This window comes from Lepidothrix coronata, unplaced genomic scaffold, assembly GCF_001604755.1.
Source record: "Lepidothrix coronata isolate B3197 unplaced genomic scaffold, Lepidothrix_coronata-1.0 Scaffold64, whole genome shotgun sequence".
NCBI lineage: Eukaryota > Metazoa > Chordata > Aves > Passeriformes > Pipridae > Lepidothrix > Lepidothrix coronata.
Window position 1 is genome coordinate 4,788,997 of NW_016690244.1, and position 20,301 is coordinate 4,809,297.

Sequence of the window (20,301 nt, forward strand, 5' to 3'; positions counted from 1 at the left end):
TTACACATAGCAAAGTGGGGGGTGGATACCTATTACATGTGCAAAGATTAGAAAGAATAGTTGTGTAAGATACTATGCCTCACCACCAGAGAAAGAACATTTAAGGAAATGCATTTGGTAATTAGATTAATAATACGCAATTAATTTGATAGAAGCAGGCAGCCTATTCGAAAGCAACAGAGGTATATAATGTAATCAAAGCATATTTGGTCCAATTCCCTGCATTTGTTTATTTATTTAAAGGCATGTTTTGTACACACATTATCACTACCTTTTAATATTTATTTTAGAAGAGAGTGTAATAGTCAACAGGCCAGAACACTGAAAAAGACCATGTGTTTACTTCTAAGAATAGACATGGTCTGTAAGCAGTTTAGGCAGCTTCAAATTCAGTTTCGGACACAACTTCTCAGGAACACTGTTCTGTAGGATGGGATACAAACAGACTACCAAGTGTATCAGAAAGGATGCTACCAGCATCTGTGACACAGGCTTCAAGTTGATAAACTTGAACACACAGACACAGAAAAATCCACTCCAACATGTAGTTTTAGCATGTGAATACAAACATGAACCTTAACACACAAATCAGCCAAACTGCCAAGAACTGTGCCTTTCTTTATCATGAAGCTAATCTAAACACACTGTCACTCTCAAAAGCAGGTTAAGCTAGACTAATCTTTCTGATGTGCAGTCATTCTTCTTAAGTGCCTAAACATGGAGCTTCTGCAGCCAGCCACAAGGCAGTCATTGATTTCACATTGTGAAAACACTTTCTAAAGACAACTCTGTAATCAAATGTGGTTATTTACCTGTCATAGTCTTGGCAAATCTCCCCAACAGCTACCAGTGCTTTCAAATACTCATTGGGTTGATAGGGGTGGATGTAGTGCAGTGAGCAGCTGTTCCTAGGATCACCATTTGATGCAGTGAAATCTATAGCTACCTGGAAAAGAAGAAAAGTCAATGTCTTGCACAGCTCTTCTGAGCATATCCACATCAACCACATATCTTCACCAGGAACAGTTTGCTGTAGAGTCTGCAGCCTTAAAGCAAAGGTCATTTTACAGCGTACTTAATCAAATTTGTAGTAGGATAGTACTGATAAATATATTTAGAAGCAAATGAGAGTTTATAAAATAAGAGCTAATAAAACTAAAATGGCACAATTAGAAAAAAAAATTGCCTGCATTGCTATTCTATGAGGGAAAACATTTTCTAATACAAATGAATCAAATTAACTATCTCTAGGTTCTCATACTTAATTAAATTATTCCAGCTAAGGTGATGTTCAGTACATAAAAGCTTTGCAGCAAAAACATCCCTGGAGAGTTAAGGGTCCTACTAAAACTATAAATTAAAACTAAAATTAGGGGCATTTCTTAGCTTTTTAATCCTTACTGTGGCTGTAGTAGTAGATATTGTCTGTCTGGTATTTTTTTGTCTTCAAAACGTCTAAGCATTAAATAATTAACCCTCCCAATTTCACAGTTGATAGCAAGCTTAAATGTGAGCCACAGTGTAAAAACAAAGCTTGAATCCTACACAGCTTTTTTCTGTTGCGTGAAAAAGCTTAGAGAACATTGTGGGAAGCAGTCAATGCAAAAGCAAATATTAATGAATCCTCTTAAAATTAATTTCTCCCTTTTAAAATGCTCTTTATAATTCTCACTGAAGATGTACTCTGGCATGCATTTTCCTGTGATATGACCGTCATGGATCAGAAAGTCCTCTGCTGAATTTTTGATGCTGCTTTATAGGAATTCCTAAAAGGAGTTGTTTAGGAATTCCTAAACAAGAATCCTAAAGTGTTTCATAAAGGGAACAAATTTACAAAATTTCAAAATTTCCCTGTGATTTTTTCCAATAACCTATTCCTCTAAAAAACCCATTACACCTGAATATTCAATAAACAAATGCACAGAGTTCAGTTTTCAGTTTTACAGTGTAGCTGAAGGTAAGAAAGGGTCTTGCTGAAGCCTGCAAAAAGAACTCTGAAGGCCTAGCTTGCCTTTGCAAATGTGCAGCTTTCCCAGCTGCAACCTCTGCTTGGCACAGGGAACACTATTTTATGCAGCTCTAAAATGAAAATGAAATTATATTTTCATGCTGCCTCCAAAAAATTACACAGTCCTCCTGAAACTTATTTTTTGTAGCTAAAAAGTAAAAGGGAAATATCATAGTAGGTCAACAAAACATGGTTTTCCCTCACTGTTCCTGATATTCCACCTCTATCTCTGAAGAAACTGGCCTCTAGTTAGTTTGGAAATCCCTTTATTGCCTTGATCAACTATGAACTCCCAGCACCTCACCACATTCAGTCGGGAGAGATGAGCTTTTCGGCTTGCAAATAAAGTAATCCTTCACCACTGCTTCCTACTCACTGTTCACTCACTGAGGCACTGAGTTTGTTTTCCATAGAGATTTTTTTCCAAAATTATAGCTTGATTTAACTTGGATAAATCAATGGGAAACCTCTCACGCCTGCACTTGTGAGTGTACGTAACTAAGAAACACTACATGTACGTATCCGAGCAAGAAAGAGATACTATTGGTTCGTGAAACCTAAGGTAAATCCAGGGATGCTTGTATGGACTAGCTTAGTTTTGGGATACTTATTTGATAAAAATCTTACTAAAGGTATGCACATTTTCTTAAAAATATGTATATTTTTTCTAATACTTATTCAACCTTAAATTTGATCATAGAAGGTGCAAAAATGTCACTGTATGATAGAGAAACAAAGGGTATTCCTGTAAAGTTGTTTAAAGTACGTGTTTTTACTGATAATCTCAAAAAGCTAAAACACATTAACAAGACTTGAGTGATACAGCAAACAAAACCGGACAAGTCTTCCTTCGTGGCTGTTAGCCATGGCTAAATGCTTTGGAAATGAAAACAAGAGCACAGTGTAGGAATCAGGATTGGGTTTCATGAGCTTGGAAAAAAGCTTGTGGCTAGTGTTTGGGAAAGAAAAAACACTTCCTAGAACAAGCTTCCTTTTGGAAATGGTCATTGCAGTAGAGGTCTGCTGATAAGTAAAAAAAATTCCTAATTTCCTGTGATGAAGCATTTATGAATGTTTGTACTTGGATGCAGTGTGCTTGAATTTGATCCAACTCTCTGTTTGACTCCCAAGGGGAGGACTTATAAGAAAAATGAACACTGCTGTAACTTGCCATAGTTCCAAAATAACAATGCAGAGCTCTGCTCTTTTAGCATTACCCAACAGTACCAAGGTCTTGTGTAAATACACAGGATAAGGATTTGTAAAAGTAAGTTAACATATCACAGAAGTTATGTTAATCTTACAACTGAATTTATCTTTTGGGCAGCAAAGTAGGAATCTTTCTTACAGTGCGTACATTTGATTTTTATCAGTGTATCTTTAATGTATCAGTTCCAATGTATCAGTCACCTTCCACAGCTAAATAAGAGCATAACTGGGGTTTTTTTCCCTCAGCCGTGTAAAAAGGTGATTTTCATTACACTGAAAACATCCCACATAGCTGGGACCTCCTGCTAGATCTGTCAGCAACAAATCAGCCTGCCCAGTACCTTGACCTGCCTGATAGAGCATCTGTCCAATCTATCTTTCTATTACAGTTCCTTTTATGCATGTTACACATCCTTTCTGCTGTATTTCCCAAAGTGATGAAAATGTCTTCTGACTACAGACCCATTTGCACTGCCAGCTTCTGAACATTTCTTCTGCAGCGGGGAACACTGTCTGATAAGAGATACAACGTTTGGCAATAACTAGGGCATAAAAATAGAGGACTGGAATCAGCACTATTGATCTCTATAGATAAAAGCTTCTTAATAACTGGTTTTAAAGCAAACGAAAAGTTTACTTTCGTTTTTCAGAGACATTCTTGCTAACTACAAACCATGTTCCTACAATAGATGTACAAAGTATCTGAAGAACAACATGATGTTACCAAAGCTTTCATTATTGCCTTAAATTAGGAGGTACATCCTACTACAGCTTTTTATTATCAAATGTGTGCTTAGCATCCCAGTTTCCCTCCCTCAACAAGTGCCCTTTCAAATCACAGTTGTATCATACTGCCTGTACACAGCATGAGCTCAACAGAAATGTCATTAAGACAATGACAACAAAAATACATGTACCAGGAGAGTTTCAAACAATCCCAGATGCATTCTTGTTAAAACAAAAAAATGGAAATCTGGGAAAGTAAAAGGAATAGGCCTCCTCTATTTCAGTGGTCTGAATTAATCAGATTAGGGCTATGTGAAAAGGAGATTATATGAAGTGTGCAGAAAGCAAGGGAGCATGGAATATCTCCCCTGTAGGCTGCACCCTTTTGCTTCAGTGACCATGGGAGAGCCTCTGATACATTTCTGGAAACAGCAACAGATCTCATAACCAGTCATTTTTGACTGGTGCAATCATGCTGAGGAGGAAGGAAAATATGCAGACAGTCAGCTTGTGATGATCTTTAGGTAGAACCACTTGGTTATGCATGTAGAGTAAAATATAGTAGAAGTAATACTATCCACTTTAACCCATTTATGCCACCACTTTTAAACTCGTGGTTCACAGCCTACTAATAGGAAACCTGTGACAAGCAAATAAAAGGCAAGCAAATTGCCACAACCCTCCAGTGCACTGTGTAAGAACTTGCTCTTCCATTGGAAAACATTTAGAAGGAATCAAAAAGAGTTTGAAAAGCACAGCTGTAACTTAATATGTAAATCCCTAGACACTTTCTAATGGTTGAAGTGCTCCTGGCTTGAGCTAGAATTGTAGGAAATGCATATTATATCTTTGCATGTGCCTAAGTACATGTTCTGATTAGAAAAGGCTTTCAGATATTACTTGAAGACATAAATGTCTTTCTGCTAATGACCTTGAACGCATTTGATGATTGAGTTCTTCCAGTCATATTTTTAGGGAGGAAATGCCAGGAAAGACAAATTAAAGAGGTTTCCAGGGACTGGCAAGTTTCAGTTTGGAGGAGAAATGTGCATTGCAGGCATGTGGGGATAAAAGAAGAAGTCGCTGGGTAAGGCAGGGAGGTAATTACATAGGATGCTTTACTTGAAAGAAGACAACTAGAAAGATCTTTGAGCACTACAGTAGGTATTTCCTTCAAAACCAGAGACAAGGTCCTCAGTTCTGGGCGTTATCCAATGAGTCTGTGATATGTACAGGCAAAATGCATGTTTTACACCTCAAAAAGCTGACCTGTAAGCAAGAAGACAATCCACTACAATACCTGCTGCTGTTGCTGGAACTTTCTGTTGGGAAAAAATAAAAAAAAAAATTCTTTTTTTTTCCAAATCTTTTTGGAAAATGAAGACTTGTCTGGAAAAAGTGAAATAGAACATTTTAGAAGCATCCAATGTCTGATACTTGATATGTGGGAGTAAGTATCAGACAGATACTTGCAAGGCAGAGTGCTACAGGAAAATGAAAGATCTCCGGAAGAAGAATATAACCTTGCTGCAATAGACTTTAGCCCTGTAGCTGATATGAATTAGAAGTCACATAAACCAGACTGCAACTCAGCCACAATCTGTCTTCCTATGCTATGGGAAATACTGATATATTATATTAATTATATTTGTTATATTCAAAATTAAAAAATAATTCAAAAATCAAACCACACAGAATTAAATGTTTCTCAAAATTATTAATTGGAAATGCAAAATATTGTATTTCTGTTTATGAAGAGCTCTGCAAATCATTTTATCCTGTTTCTTGAACTCAACAGCTTCTGATTTGCTCTAAATTACTACTGTGTCCCCCTGTAGTGCCATCTTACTGTTGGTAGCTATGGCTGAGGTATGAAGCACCAGGATTTACCCCAGGCTGACAGAGAGAGGACCCTGGCTGGACTGTCTCTCTGCATGTATGGCATCATGTGAGGGAAAACAATTTGCTTTAATGGAGGACTAATTCTGAAAAGGAAGACTGAAAAGGAAGACTTAACATATTCTGCAAGAAGACCTTAATAACTTACTCAGGACTCTGTGAAAGTAATGAAGTGGTATCTATGGGGATTCCGTTTCTTTAAAAGAAATTAGAGAAGTAAGACACTTACTGTGAACTGTATTTGGCAGCCTCCCATGATATAATCTAAGAAAGAATGCATCTTGTGGATCTGCAGACAAGAAAGCAAGACATTCAACTTAGCTGTATACTGATAAAACATCAGAGAGCTGCCTGAAAAAACAATAAATTGGAAGGATGAGAGGGACCACCTGAAAAATAAGTTAAAGGAAGAAATCATTAGACACAGTTTGAGACAGAAACAAAAATATAAACAGAGAAAATATTAAAATTCTAAAAAAAGGAAAATTTACATAAAAAGTAGAACCAAGCTCTTCTTTTCAGTAGGAATTCAGTGGAAATTCTGCTGTTGATTTAGAAGGAACAAGAGCAATTTTGTAGAAATGATAGAAGGACTAAAAGGGAAACACACAAAGTTGGCAAGTCTTTAGGGGTAAGAGTTTAGTACTGCCTTCTCCATTGCACAACAGCAGGGATAGGACAAGAGAAATAAAACAGGAGAGCTGGGGACAGTCAGCTTACTTTTGAGATTCAAGTCCTTGTTTTTACTTTTTGTAGAGGATCAGTTTCCATTGTTACCCTACAGGCATTTCCACTTGGTTTTCTTGTTTCCAACCACCATTAAAGTATATCATTGAGAGCTTAGTACAGAAACAGCCAAAGAGTAAAACATATATTTACCTTGCACTGGTTAAGGATGACAATGCCTGAGTTCTTGTAATTCTTCTTCTTTGCTTTGTACTTGGGGTTAATGCATTCCCATTGTACCTGTTTAAAATAGCAGTCACTCTTTGAAGGAAAATTTATGTACAAATTGAAGTAATTAACAAAAATTGCACTGTCTGATTTCCACAGTTGACTAAATCATAACAAATAATGGTACACAGAGAGGAAGAAATGAAAACCATTAACTATGCAGAGAATGATCTTAATAGAAAAACGCCCAGGGCAAATATCAGTCTTTGCGCATATACAGGTAGACACGGCACTAAAAAAGATACACAGATTCATTTGTTGTCATCTTCCAGTCTTGTAGGTTCAGGTGTTATGTAAGCAAGATTGACGATCTTTTGAGATCATTTAAGAGGAGAAAAAAAGAGGAAACTTAACACTTAAGTGAAAATACTGGAGGGAACAACCTAACGCATTGTGTTAGCTACAAAACTGCTGGCACAGTAACACTGGGGTTTTGTATTAAACTCAAGGCTGGAGAAATTCCTATCAGTGGTTTGTCTCGCTTTCTCTTGCAAGAGAGCAACAGTTTCTTCTGTAAGTCTGACAGCAAAATAAAAAGTTAAGAAAACCACTAAAAATTGCACAAAGATGCAGATAACTAACTACTGATACATTTGAAAATTATCCCTAAGAATATAATAAAATCCCTTTCTGAAAATTTTCTCATGGTTTTATTTACAAATAGTCAGTTTTACAGCAAAAGAGTCCTACCTTGTTACTGAAATACATTGTCTTGCTCTCATCATGACATCTCTCAGGTTCTTAATAATTTCCATTTCAAATGTTCTGCCTTCCTCTGGTTTCAGGTAGATTGATTATGTTCAAGCTTTCAGACCCTCACCTCTAGTATCTACAATATTATTCATGCCTCCTACTGCAGGAGTAAAATGTACATTTGCACATGCAAATATCCATTGGCATTTGTACATACAGATTTTTATCTGTAAAGTGTTACTAAATATGGTTAATAGCATGACTATTTTTTTCAGAGAGGTGTTTTTAAATGTGGGGAGAAAACATGATGCTGGGTAACATAAAGAACAGAACTCCAAAAGGAATCAGGATGACCTATTATCTAAAAATCCCTATTATGACATTTTGAAATGAAACATATATATGTCTTAAGTGTTACAATTTTTTTCCTATGGTGAAAACCTTCTTAAGTGTTACAATACCTTGTCTATAATGAAATTCATGTGTTATATCTTACCAAAGTGTTTGAGCATGTAAAACTATTTTTACCTTATGAACAACCACAGCTATTTCACTGAGCTTCAAACCATTGCCTAACAGTAATTATTTGGATATCTCTGAAGTATTTCAGACTTAGAGATTTTGTCAAACATCAAAAAAGGAAAGGCAAAATATATGGCTTTGGAGCAATATGAGACCATTTCTGCACAGGGGAGGAGGAGTATTTTTGTCACTGTGAACTGGAGACAGGTGACAGAGTGAAGAATGGGAAAAGACAAAAAAACTGTTCCAACTGCAGGAAGCACATCTGCTTGCTCTCCCAGCTCAATTATTTGCTTTGTGAAACAAATTTTCCAACTGAGAAGACAGGCAGACACAGGGCCCCCATATTCAGGAAAAATCCTCCATAAATACTTTTCCTCTACTCAAGAGAAGCAGTCAGGCTTAAGAAATAAAAGCCCTTCTCTCCAAAGAAGGAGAGTACTCTGTGACACAGCACCAGAGTGCAATAAGCTCATATTTAGGAAAGCAATCTGACAGCAAGGCAGAAGCCTTGCCCACTCGCATCTTGATATGTTGCTGTCTGGCAAAATGGTTTAACACACATTTGTCTGCTGGAAGCATTCCTATAGAGAAATTGTGCTGTCTGTAAATTATAAATAAACTGTAATATATCAAATAGAAAATAAAAGCAGGAGATGGGATTTGTGTTCCTCCCTTTGACACTGAAATACACTGGAGAGATCTTTTTGCTTTCCCCTGAAGATCCAAGGTGCACCTCCTTAATTTTAGCATCCTCCAACATGAATACTTGTTTAAACAAGGCCTGACTTATATGAAGCCATATACTATGCACATAATTTCTCTCATTGGGAAAAGGATTATTTAAGCCTGAAAAACATTATGTTCATGGTATGGGTATATGGACAAAGTTTACAATACCTAAGGACTAAAGTGGTACAAAACATTACTTCAGGGGAGAAAAAATCTGTGCCTGTGTCTAGCCTCTCAGTTCCCTTTGCTAACCGTAAAATGCAATTATGAATGTTCCCCTATCTTGCAATGCATTTTGAGACATACAGATAACAATTCTGAGCAACTATCTAAAGCTCATTAAAATATTCTATGTGCAAGTCACTAACATCATTGACTGATAATAAAGCAAAGGGAAGAACATATTGGAAAATTTCTAGAAAGTAAGAAAACAGAAAGAAAGAACAATTTTGCATCTATTAAATCTGTTGATGATCGTAAAAAGAAGGGAAAATAATAGGAGAGGAGGGAGAAGACATTTCCTCGTTCATAGGCTTAAGAAAGCCAATAAGACTGTATTACGGAGAACTCAATCCTCACTTACCCACCAAGATCCAATTCTGACCTTGGTAATTCCCACAGTTCAAGCTAAAGATGTCACAAGCATCATTTGAAGGAAATTCCCTATACAGGTCTTATTATATCTCCAGCTTTTCTAATGAGAACAGAGTTCAGAATACAGCTCTAAGCAGGTAAGTAATATCGAGAAACAATTCTCAAATGTTTTGCTTGCACTGTGGGGCCAACCTCAATTTCCAGTCTGTTCCTACATTCCCAGTATTGATTTGGTATCTGACATTGTTTTTTATTGATTCATTTTTGCTCTTAAATTAAGTTTTCAGTTGAAAGGAAACTAATGCAAGAGTCTGCAATCTGACACTAATGGCAAACATTGTGAAGTTTAGATTCGTCATTCTAAAAGTCACTTAGCATTTCCTCCAAATGCCTGACAGCTCTAGGCTATGCAAGCTCTTTCCCTGTCAAACACAGTGAATCTGAAACAGAAAGCAACCTGGTTTTGACCTATTTCTTGTTAATTTAAGTAATGGTGCAAATGTTGGTAATGAAATCCCAAGACTATACTGTGTTGGTGTTTCTTTTATACCCTGAAAGTTAAACCACTATGGGGAGAATTTCTGAATATAAAACAAACTCCATTCAGCTATTCTTCAGAGTCAGTAAACTAATGCTGATACCTGGAAGGTCCTAATCCTCTTGTGGCTGTGATGATGAGACACAGATCTCATCTCAATGGGAGATGTTACTCTCTGCAGTGAAGGATGCTGCCTTTCTAAACATCCTTACTCCTTCTCTTACCAAACATTCAGAAGAGAAAGAAAAGCAAACAGTGCAAGCACCATGCCACACACCAGCAAAGGGAAGTGGAGGTGACTAAATGAAAGGAAAAAAACCCCCAAAATTTGGCCACTATGTGTCCATCAATAGCACAAACTATTCAGAGAAAGAATTGAGTGTCAGGAGAATTTCATGTACCCTAAGGCAAGAAAAATGACAGAGAATAGTTGCTTCCTCTGGGACACTGTGCTTGTACTGCACACTTGGACACTGGGTAGTCAGTCCTATGAGGAAAGGGCTAGAAAGCTGTGGCAAAGCTTGGGTTAGCATTGGCATGCTCTCTTTGCTTCCCTGCAATTCTTTTGTTTCTCTCTTATTCCTTCCTGTATAGCTGCTGCAACAAATTGCATAGTTTGTAAATGACAAAGAAGGAACCACAGTCTAATGGACAGGGCAAAAAACCCCAATCGATGGCAGGCAGCATTATATCTCTTTCTGATGCCTCAAGAAAAACAAGTCACTTTTAAGTGAACTGCATCACTTCCTGCCTGAAAGGCTAGTTCATTCCTGCCATCCCTCTAGGCAAGAGGAAAGGGTGGGTTTTCTTCCCTCTTTCTGTCCCAGAAATACATCCACCATGGGACAAGAGCTGCTTTTAATCACTATCAGAGGTCTCCTCTGGAAACTTGCCTCTGGGGAATGAAGTGCAACCATTGGTTGCCTCATCACAGGGATTTGGCAGGTGCCTGACATGGCTGCACCCTTCACTGAGGCCTCTGCTGCCCTGTGTGGGGCCAGCAGCACCTGCTGATATTGCAGACAACCCTGGGTGAACTTGGCTGTCTCCTGATAAAACTAGGCATGGAAATGTCTGTTGGTGTCAATAAACTCCTTGACCCATTACCAAAGGCTTAAAGGTCTCACAGTTCTCTGAAGAGCTACCTGATGCAAAGGCCCTGAGTGAGGGTCATAGACAGTTACCTGGGCAAAGGGGGGAATCCAGTCCAGATCCCTTTGAGACACCATCCAATCTTGTGCACTTCAGCAGCTCTCCTCACCTCCCTAATAACACCCTGAACTTGTGGGAATGTCAATGGATATGGTAAGTACAGCAAAGTTTCTTCCTCCTCTTTCCTTCTGTGTGTGTGCATATGGACACGCGTCCATTTTTTACGTAATGCAGGAACAGATTTTTCCCTTACATAACTCCCATGCTGCATGGGAATCCAGGTGATTTCCCCCTTCCCCCCTGCACCCCCGGCCAAATCGCTCTGGATTTATTGCCTCCATTAAAAAAAAAAAAAAGAGTGACCTTTTTTCTCACTAGTAGAGGATTTCTCCTTTCAACTATGATAAGCTTTAATAGTATTTACATTTTTATAATCTCAATCTTTTTCTCTTCTTGTTCAAATACTTTTGATAGATTAATATTAGAACACCTTATAAAACTGTCACTGTACACACATATTAAAATATACATATTATACATATATTTGGAAAAAATCCTAAGATACAATAAACTCAAAGTATTTATTAGTATTTCATTTAAAAAATGTCACAGATAGGGATGGACTTACTGGGCTTTCTTGTGTTAAGATCATGGTGAAGGAGTAAATAATGAATTTTGGAATGGTGGAAAGTGTTAACAGAAGGTTTAGAAATCACAGAATCATCAGGGTTGGAAAAGACCAGCACCACTAAGTTCACCACTAAACCCTCGTTTATGCAATGACTACTTCAGATGTGCCCTTGAACAAAAGGATGTCTTTGGCCAATTTTTATGGTAGTCAGTATGAAAAGAGGCTAGGTGTCAGAATATAACAGTCTGTGACCAAAAGGTAATTTTTATGGAAGAGAAACACACACCAAGTTATTATCCTGAGCTTGTCCATGATCAGGAAGTCTTCTTAAAACAGTGTGAATGGATTTCATCTGTCCCACCAATGAAAGACCAGCAAGGTTTCCCAGAATTCAAGCCTTTCAGGCACGGAGAAGCAACTGACACTATGAAGGACTCATAATTCAAGATTTGTGAATCTTATCCAAACCCTGCCATATTTAGAAGAGAAGTTCATAAACTACTTATGCCAGCCCTGATCAAAAGAAGCGATCAATCATCCAGATAAGGACACACAGTCCTTCCTGCTCCCAGCACACACTATGGTACTCCCGCTCTTACTGCTTAACACATTTATGACAACTTGTGGTGCTGATACCAGCCAATACAGATGCTGCTGATGGGCAGAGAGGGAGAGCTGTGTCATTGGTGTAACCTCCTTTAACACTGCACAGATTTACAGCTGATGCTTAAGGAAAGTTCCTGGATCCCCTGCCAGTGATGAATGTTCTATTCTCTCCGGTTGCCTGGGAAAGTGAAAAACCCTAGTTGGCAATGACTGGGGTGTTTTGATTATTTTTTGATTATCTTTTAACAGAACTACAGCAATGTACTCTAGCTGGCTGTAAGGTCTACTGCATAAAAGAAAATATAACCAGAAGAAGTTTCACTGTGTCTCCTTAGCAACTCAAACAGTGACATCTGGCCTGGGGTCTGCTCTTTACACTGGCTTCCACAGCATCTGAGATGAAATTTCAGATTTTGGTCCTCATCTTTGACACTCACTGTTGTGATGCTATGTGAAAGAGTGCTTAATGCCAGGGGCTGAAGGATGTAGCTGGCAGTTTTGTTCCTCTGACTGAAAGGAGTACTACCCGAAAAGCAATATTTTCTGGTCTCAGGCTAAGAAAAGGTCTCTTCTAGGAACAAAGAACTATGTCTAACCTACCAATTTCCTCACCCATGTATAATTACATCTCTCTTATGTGGCCTTCCTTATCAGAAATACCTAGCAACATGTCCACTTGAAGGCAAAAGACTTTCCTTCTCCTCTGTCATTCCCTCAAGGTTTACTATAACCCCTTTATTCAAAGCAAACACTCCATTGGACATGCTTTTTCTTTATGGAGACTAGAACTAAAGAAAAGAACTGACAAATGCTAATCACATTACTTAATGTTGCAGTAAGGTTGTTGACATAAACTATGTATGAAGATGTTTTTATGGGGTGCACAGATAATGGCATATATTGCGTTTAACAGCAATAGTTCTTTCTGTAGAACAGAGAAAAATGAGATAGGATGAGGGAGGGACAGAGAGATAGAGAAAGGGACAGGGAAATTTTTTTCTGGATCCAGCCAAGTGACACGGCTTCCAACATGAATGACCTCTCCTGTAAAACACATGATCACTATATTTTTTCGGTAACGTGTCATTTTCACCAGAATCTCCTCAAATTTCCTTCTGCTAGTTCTTGCCTATCGTGCTATTAGTGCTCATCAAAGTCTGCTTTCATCAAGTGCAAGAGCCATCTAGCATGGGCATGTATATTTTTGGGCCATTATTTATCAGCCACTTAAATGACTAATACTTACTATCTTATCCACTAAATCTTGGTTTTATCTAGAATAGTCTATAAAACAAGGATTAGAAAAGAAAAGAAGGGAAACTGATGCGGACATTGGTGGCAATTGTGTCCCATGAGAACTAGCTATAACAACAGCATCAGGTTTTGCAGGTGCAAGAGCACAGAATAACTGCACAGTAACAACAGAATGAGAGGAACAAGAGAGAAATAATGGCACACCACCTTAGATGTGTGGAGGAAGACTGCAGTGTTGCAGGTGAAAGGCAACCTGCCAAATGGCAAATGGCAGGCCCTTAGCAAGACAAAGGTCCAAGAACTTAAAGCATAGTGTAACATTAAAACATTCCTGGACAGCACTGCAGTGTCAACCTAGAACAAGAATTGACAAATGGCTGTACTAACTTCTTAGGCCTCTGAAAGAGTAATCATCCTTTTTGCTATCTAGGGATGAAAAAAAAACACTTTCTCCATCATATTAAAGAATATATAGTTTATCCTTTGGAGCCAGTGCTGGCACTCTGGACTACGAGTCCTTTGTCTTGGCCAATAAGTTGTCTCTTTGGGAAGGAGCATTATGGTTTTTTGAAGACATTTACATTGAAAATACACACCCTTTACCACTCTCACACAGTCCCTTCCTCAGCCATAGGTATTTCTATACAAAATCAGAGTGTTGTCACATCATAGGCGTTTTTAATGTTATTCATTCTGGGATCTGTTTACCTATTTATCTCCATTCAAATTCTGTTTGGTTAAAGTTTTGATCCTCTGACTTAATTTGAGAGAGCAAACCAGGGTTTCATTTGCACTCAGGTTCTGTTCAGAAGTTATTTATAATAGAGTAATATATTACTGATATATATCAACAGTATTTTACAAGTGAGCAACATTTGCCAAACTTTAGTGTGTTTTAAGAACTTCAAAAGAAAACATCGAAAAGAACGTTTCTTGACATTTATTCCCAATAAAAGTTTATTGACCTATGGCATAGCCTGACTGCTTAGCATTTATCAAACACCTTTTGACTCTGTGTTAGGTTTCTATTAACACATAAACAGAACCTTAATATAAAGCCTAAATAAAGCTTATTAGGCATTTGTGTCAGGTTTTGAGATCACTATGGAACAGTGAATACAAATTATCAGCAGATTCAATGTTTATAACTCCCCCTCAGAGAATTTATCAAAACTAACACCTTTAGAAGTAAGTAATAATACAAAGTGACAGTTTCTGAAATTAGATATGCCAAATCATTCATCATATTCAATAATTACCATCAACTTCAGTTTCAAAAGATCAAGCTGACATAAAGAAGTGAAATTATTAATAAGCTAACAATTTCATTTTCCCTTAGGACTGTAAATCATGAAATATTTAGGAAACCAATTAGTTTCAACATGATGGGTTTAAGTTAAAGCTGGCAGAAATGAAGGCAGTACATGAGAAATGGAGAAAGATGGAGCATGATCCTCATCCAATAAAGGCCTTTGGGCCAGTAGAGAAATTCTTCGACTATCCAGACTGTTTTACCACAGCAGCACAGCCCCTCATAGAAACAATGTGCTTGGGCTCAAAGGAAATAAATCTTAGTGGAAAGAAATGCCTATAGAATGGAGACTAGAAAAAGATCCTAAGTATTTCAGGCATGGAAATAAATACAGGAAAGACTGCTTTTTTGCATTTTCAGATTATCCAGGTAACAGTAAAACCTATGGGAGAGATCAACACAAAAATTAACTTTTGAGAGATGATTGAGGCAGTGTCTCCTGCATTATTACAGGACTGTCTGAGGAACACTGCTCTACAGAACTTACATATTGAGACTACCTGAGTGGTTTCCACTTACCTGTCTTCCTTCCATAGCTCCTCGCATTTCCTTGAAAGTTGAGCTAAATTCTCCAATGAAGTCATGCTTTCCATTGGAATCCCAGTCCCAAACTATGCACTGGGAAAACAAATAGCAAAAGAACAAAAAAGCATGTTTTTCTTCAGACGGAAAAGAGGTTTTATTGAAAAATACTACAGGAGAAATTACGATATACACTGGGTGAAGTGTTTTATCTATAGGGAAATCACAAGACATATTAAAACCATATTCTTGTCCTGATCAAAATAAAATGTCAAGTGGAATCTCAACACAGATTGCTGTTGACAGTTATGTGTTATGGAGCTGGCCTAATGAAAGCAAGTTCACGTATTTCAGGAAGAAAGGATTTCTTGTCTAGATCTTTTTGCTAGGTGTAAAAATACAGGATTATGTATATTTGCATGTTCATTGTCAAATGGTGTCCTGACTTACCTCATTGATGTACTTTACAAATATAAATTATTATAAAAATCCTACTTGCTTTGGGCAAACAGTACTGTTCTCATTTTTACAGTCAGTGAAGGTGAGACAAGAGTTACAGAGATCATTTTCTGAAATGGCTTTGAAATTATACACGTTAGTGTTTGGTGCCCATATCTTGGCTGTTTTCCAGGGTTGCTCAACAGTGACTATACAAACCAAACATCACTGATACTCTCTCCTAAATTCATGCATAAAGATGAATATCTCAATGAGTTTGAGCTACGAGAATTTTATTTTACAGATTTTGCTAAATACAATTAACCTAGCAAAGACTGAAGCAAATAGCAATAACTACAGGCTTTGTTAAATTATAATTTTAAAACTGGTCCAAAGACAACAAAGGGGCTCAGAACAAAATCCCAAATTCAGCCTCATGTTCTCTCTAGATAAAGGTCACATAAGTTGCCTGAGTCAGGAGGCCTTTACTGAAAACATCCTACTACAAAATCTCTCTCTTTTTTTTTTTTCTTTTTTTTAATAGAAATGCCTCAAAGCCATCTGCACTGTCACATAAGGAGTGCACTGAAATCTAGCTATCAGATAGCTTTGAGGGTAACTTTGACTCCCTTGTGTGGGCCTGAGCCTTACAGATCTATGAGTGGGTGTGGGGTGAGAACTTCACTGATAGGAGTAGTAGAGGAGCTCCCTGCTGAGAAAGGCAGGAAATAAAAATTGGAGGTGGTGGGGCAGCGACGGTGGGATACCAGGCTTAAAACCAGTGGGTTTTACCAGACTGCTTTGTCTCAGTGAGGCTCAGAGCTTTTGACCCAGCACTAGTGGTCAGACAACACAAGAGGAAGAGCAAGATTTGCTCCTCAGACTCCTCAGGCCATTTGAAGTTTGCTTGGTCCAAAGGGGCCAAGGAAGGAAACTGAAATCATCAGATCTCAACTGGATTTTGAGTTTTAAATATTTCAAAAAAAGGAATTTATTGAAACAGACTTACTGTCCACCACCTGTGCTTTCTAACTAGCCCAAATAATCCTGTCAAAGCTGGTATGTGAGCACTATGGCCAATCCCTTTTGAGTGTAGGGGGAAAGACTCTGTAGAAAGCTTGAGACAGACAAAATGACTGAATTCTTTCAGTGAGAACAAATGGACAAAAAGTGTTTCAAGAGAAAGACCATCTAAAACAACCTAACATCCTCCCACCACAGCCATAAGTTAATAAATAGCCTCTTCCACATAAATGTTTGTCCATGTGAAGCCATTGACTTGAAGTATAGGTTGGAAGGTATTTGATCTCCACATCTAAGGCGATTACCTGAACTTATTACTCTGTTATGTGCCCAGACACCTTACTTGTCTTCGTAGAAGTAAATAAGGTGGTGATTTCACTAAATTCACACCCACCATCCACGTTATTATTTAGGTTCCTTCTGTTTTGTAATGACTCTAGCTTTCCTTTGAACTTTCAACACTGTTCCGTTTAGCCCCAGGAAGAGATTTCATTCCACACAAAGGGAAATTTTCTGATCCATACAGAAAGTGTGTAGTAGAGGTACAAAGGACTCTCTTAAGGAAAGAGTACCAGTATAACTCTTATTTCTGCAGACATTAATCAGTTGAAACAATTCATGGGTCAGGCAAAGACCTGGCTCTTGAGCCCTCTGTTACTTTTCCATCCTGCCACCTGCAATTTTACTTGCTTTTTTCTTTATGGAGGGATCCCACACTAAAGAAAGTCTCCGGATTGAAACGTGAAAATATTTTGCTCTAAGACTTGGAGGTACTTTTCAGCAGCTTTGACACTGAAGGGGTGGGTGGAGGGTAGAGGGAAAACAGGGGCAGTTCTCATGCATGTTTACTTATAGGCTAAATTTTACAGAAGAGTAATAAAATAAGAGTAGGTTTCTGGTTCTGATAGTGGTAATCCTTACTGGAAAAAAACTAGACAGTAGTTTCAATGCTAACAGCCCTGGAGTATTCTTTATGATGAAATCTTCACTAATAATCACTCTATGCTTATTATCAACTGCAATTTTTAGATGAGCTGGTAACAACAAAAAAAAAATCCAAGAAAAAGTTATTTGATTTATGAAAAAATCCCCAAAACTGTTTTTGTTTCACAGAGGTTGAAGCAGCTGCATTTTATTTTTCCGTGAAATTTCTTGCTAATATAAATTGGTCATCTTTTATTGAAATTACTTATAAATATTTCATGGAAAAATGGATTTCACAGATGAAGCATGACTTAAAATGACTTTTTTTTCTGTAACGGTTGCAAAAATTATTTAAGACCTGAAAGTAATACTACGTAAAAAGATTTGTCAAAATGTCATAGTAAAATTGTTATAAATTTGCAAAAATTGTAGTTTTAGTAATGCTTGCAACTTTTGAAAAAATGTTTTTGAAAAAATGACTATTTCACAAACAAAAAAAAAGAAATTTTCCAACCAGATTTACTTTTCAGGTTTGGTCTTTAAACTCAACTGGAGCATAAATACAAGAGCAGACCCAAAGTTATCAGAGACCTCCAGGAAAAGGTACTTTGAAAAATTTCTATTAGAGACCCAACTCTTACCAAGAGGGAAAAGCTCTGAGTGCTCATTTGTGGTTAGAATTTTAAGTGGAGATGAGCAAAGTTAAATTACATACAAAATGTCCACTCAACAGGGATCCAACTGCTTTCTCTTTCAAGCTAGGTTTTCTAACTTTAGTTTTCAGAAAGCCAGATGGTACTCTAATCTTCATATTGGCTTCATGGAAAAGGCTAACAATTACAGTATTATCTTAGTGCCATTTGCTCAATTACAGCTAAGGGAGAAAAGGGATTTCTGCAAGTACATCCATTATGACTTCTTTTTTTTCCCCAGAGTTTCACATCTGGCCGTAGAAATTAATTATTACTGTCTGAAAAACATTATGTACACAGTAATGATTCTGCTTTTCAAAGGTATATGAAAAGTATTTCTAAAACATAAATACTGGTGTCCAGACATTTTTATAAAACCACACTCAGACAGACAAAATAAGCAGGGAAGGATATTTGCAAATAATCCAGAACCAGATAAAGACCAGAGGTGATAACCAAAGTATTATTTCCCTATGAAATACTTTAAAGTGGTTTTGTTTGGTTGGTTGGTTTTGTCTTTTTTTTTTTTTTGGAAGGCTCCATTTACTCTTTAAATAAAATCCTCCATAATGTAAACCATCCTTTATCTTTAAGGAAACCTTAATGTGTTCTTTAGGTCTGTACTCTTAGAGGTTGCTTAAGCAGATGATTAACAGTATACCTACACTCTATTAAAAGTCTCATTAATTTAAGGAGGCTTTCCATACATTTAATTTTAAATACTGGTAAATCAGTGTTTAGATAACTGGTGAAAGAATTCAGACTCCTACTTATTGGTTACGAGCTCAAATACAGGCAATAAAAACTGCTACTAATGCTGCATGGTGATGGAATAGCACTGACTGGAACGATGAAGAACATCTTTCACCCCTGCATGATTCTACCTTCCTCCCCAAAATTCCTGCTGACTGCAGGGAGAGGGAGCACTCCTTCAGGCCCTCTCAAGGAAAGCGCTATGCCTGACAGAGCTAACTAGCAGATCCAGTTAAGATGTCATCAGAGGATCACTTCTGAGTATCCACATCATCATTCCTTCAGCTTTTCTTTTAAATACCACAAAATGAAAGATTTCCTTCCTGGCTGAAAGCAAACCTTTCACGGGAAAAAGGAGGGAGAAAGGTCCAGTTTAAAAACAAAAAGATATTTCAGGTGGATGCAGGTGGAAATTTTCCCTGATTTTATTTCAATTTTTTCACCAAGATTAGATTTTGCCAGTACTCTCACTACAAAGGGCATCCAAGAAAAATTGCACAGGCACTAGAGCTATAACAGCACAGGCTTCTCTGGCTGATTTTCGTAATGCTTCCCAGAAGATGACAGATAGATTAATCTTGCTACCTATGAGTGAGCAAAAAACTCACTTGCGCAATTTCTGATTTTAGTTATATTTCACAAAAATATAACCTGAACCACACTCCAGTTCCAGCCAATCCTGATTGATCATCTGTTCAGTGATGTGATGATGCCTAGATAAGAAATAAACCAATTTCTCTATCCAGTATCTCTCATGGACTGAGGCAGTTTTCCTGTTTGATAATTCAACAGCAAAAAAAGTATTGCTACCTATCATATGATCCAAACTCAACTATAATTTTTTCAAATTTTTATTTCTGTGAGAAATTAAAAGATGTGGAGACTAGAAATTGGTGTGCCAAGTCTCAATATAAGAGCCAGCAAAATTCTAGCACAATTGTCATAAAATAATTTTTCCCGTAGTCACCATCCTGTCTAGCTTTAACCACCAAGAGAACTAAGTAATATAAAAGACTGGCTACTTTAAGTATGCATTTTTGTGTGAGTGTCTGCAGGTTATTTTCCCTATATACCTCCAGAGAAATACTTGAAGTGATTTGTCCCCATTAGGTTTTCATG

The 20,301-nt window shown here is 37.4% G+C and overlaps 1 protein-coding gene across 2 annotated transcripts in view; it reads right to left on the bottom strand.

The window, feature by feature from the left end:
• The window catches only part of CPNE4 (copine 4), a 227,630-nt gene that overhangs the window by 38,260 nt on the left and 169,069 nt on the right, over positions 1–20,301 (bottom strand). For both annotated transcript variants that reach the window (XM_017818008.1, XM_017818007.1), the window contains exons 8-11: positions 15,350–15,448; positions 6,722–6,808; positions 6,072–6,131; positions 813–946 (exon numbers count right to left, since the gene is read on the bottom strand). In XM_017818008.1, the coding sequence (XP_017673497.1) occupies positions 813–946; positions 6,072–6,131; positions 6,722–6,808; positions 15,350–15,448 (380 nt within the window). The remainder of the gene's footprint in view (positions 1–812; positions 947–6,071; positions 6,132–6,721; positions 6,809–15,349; positions 15,449–20,301) is intronic.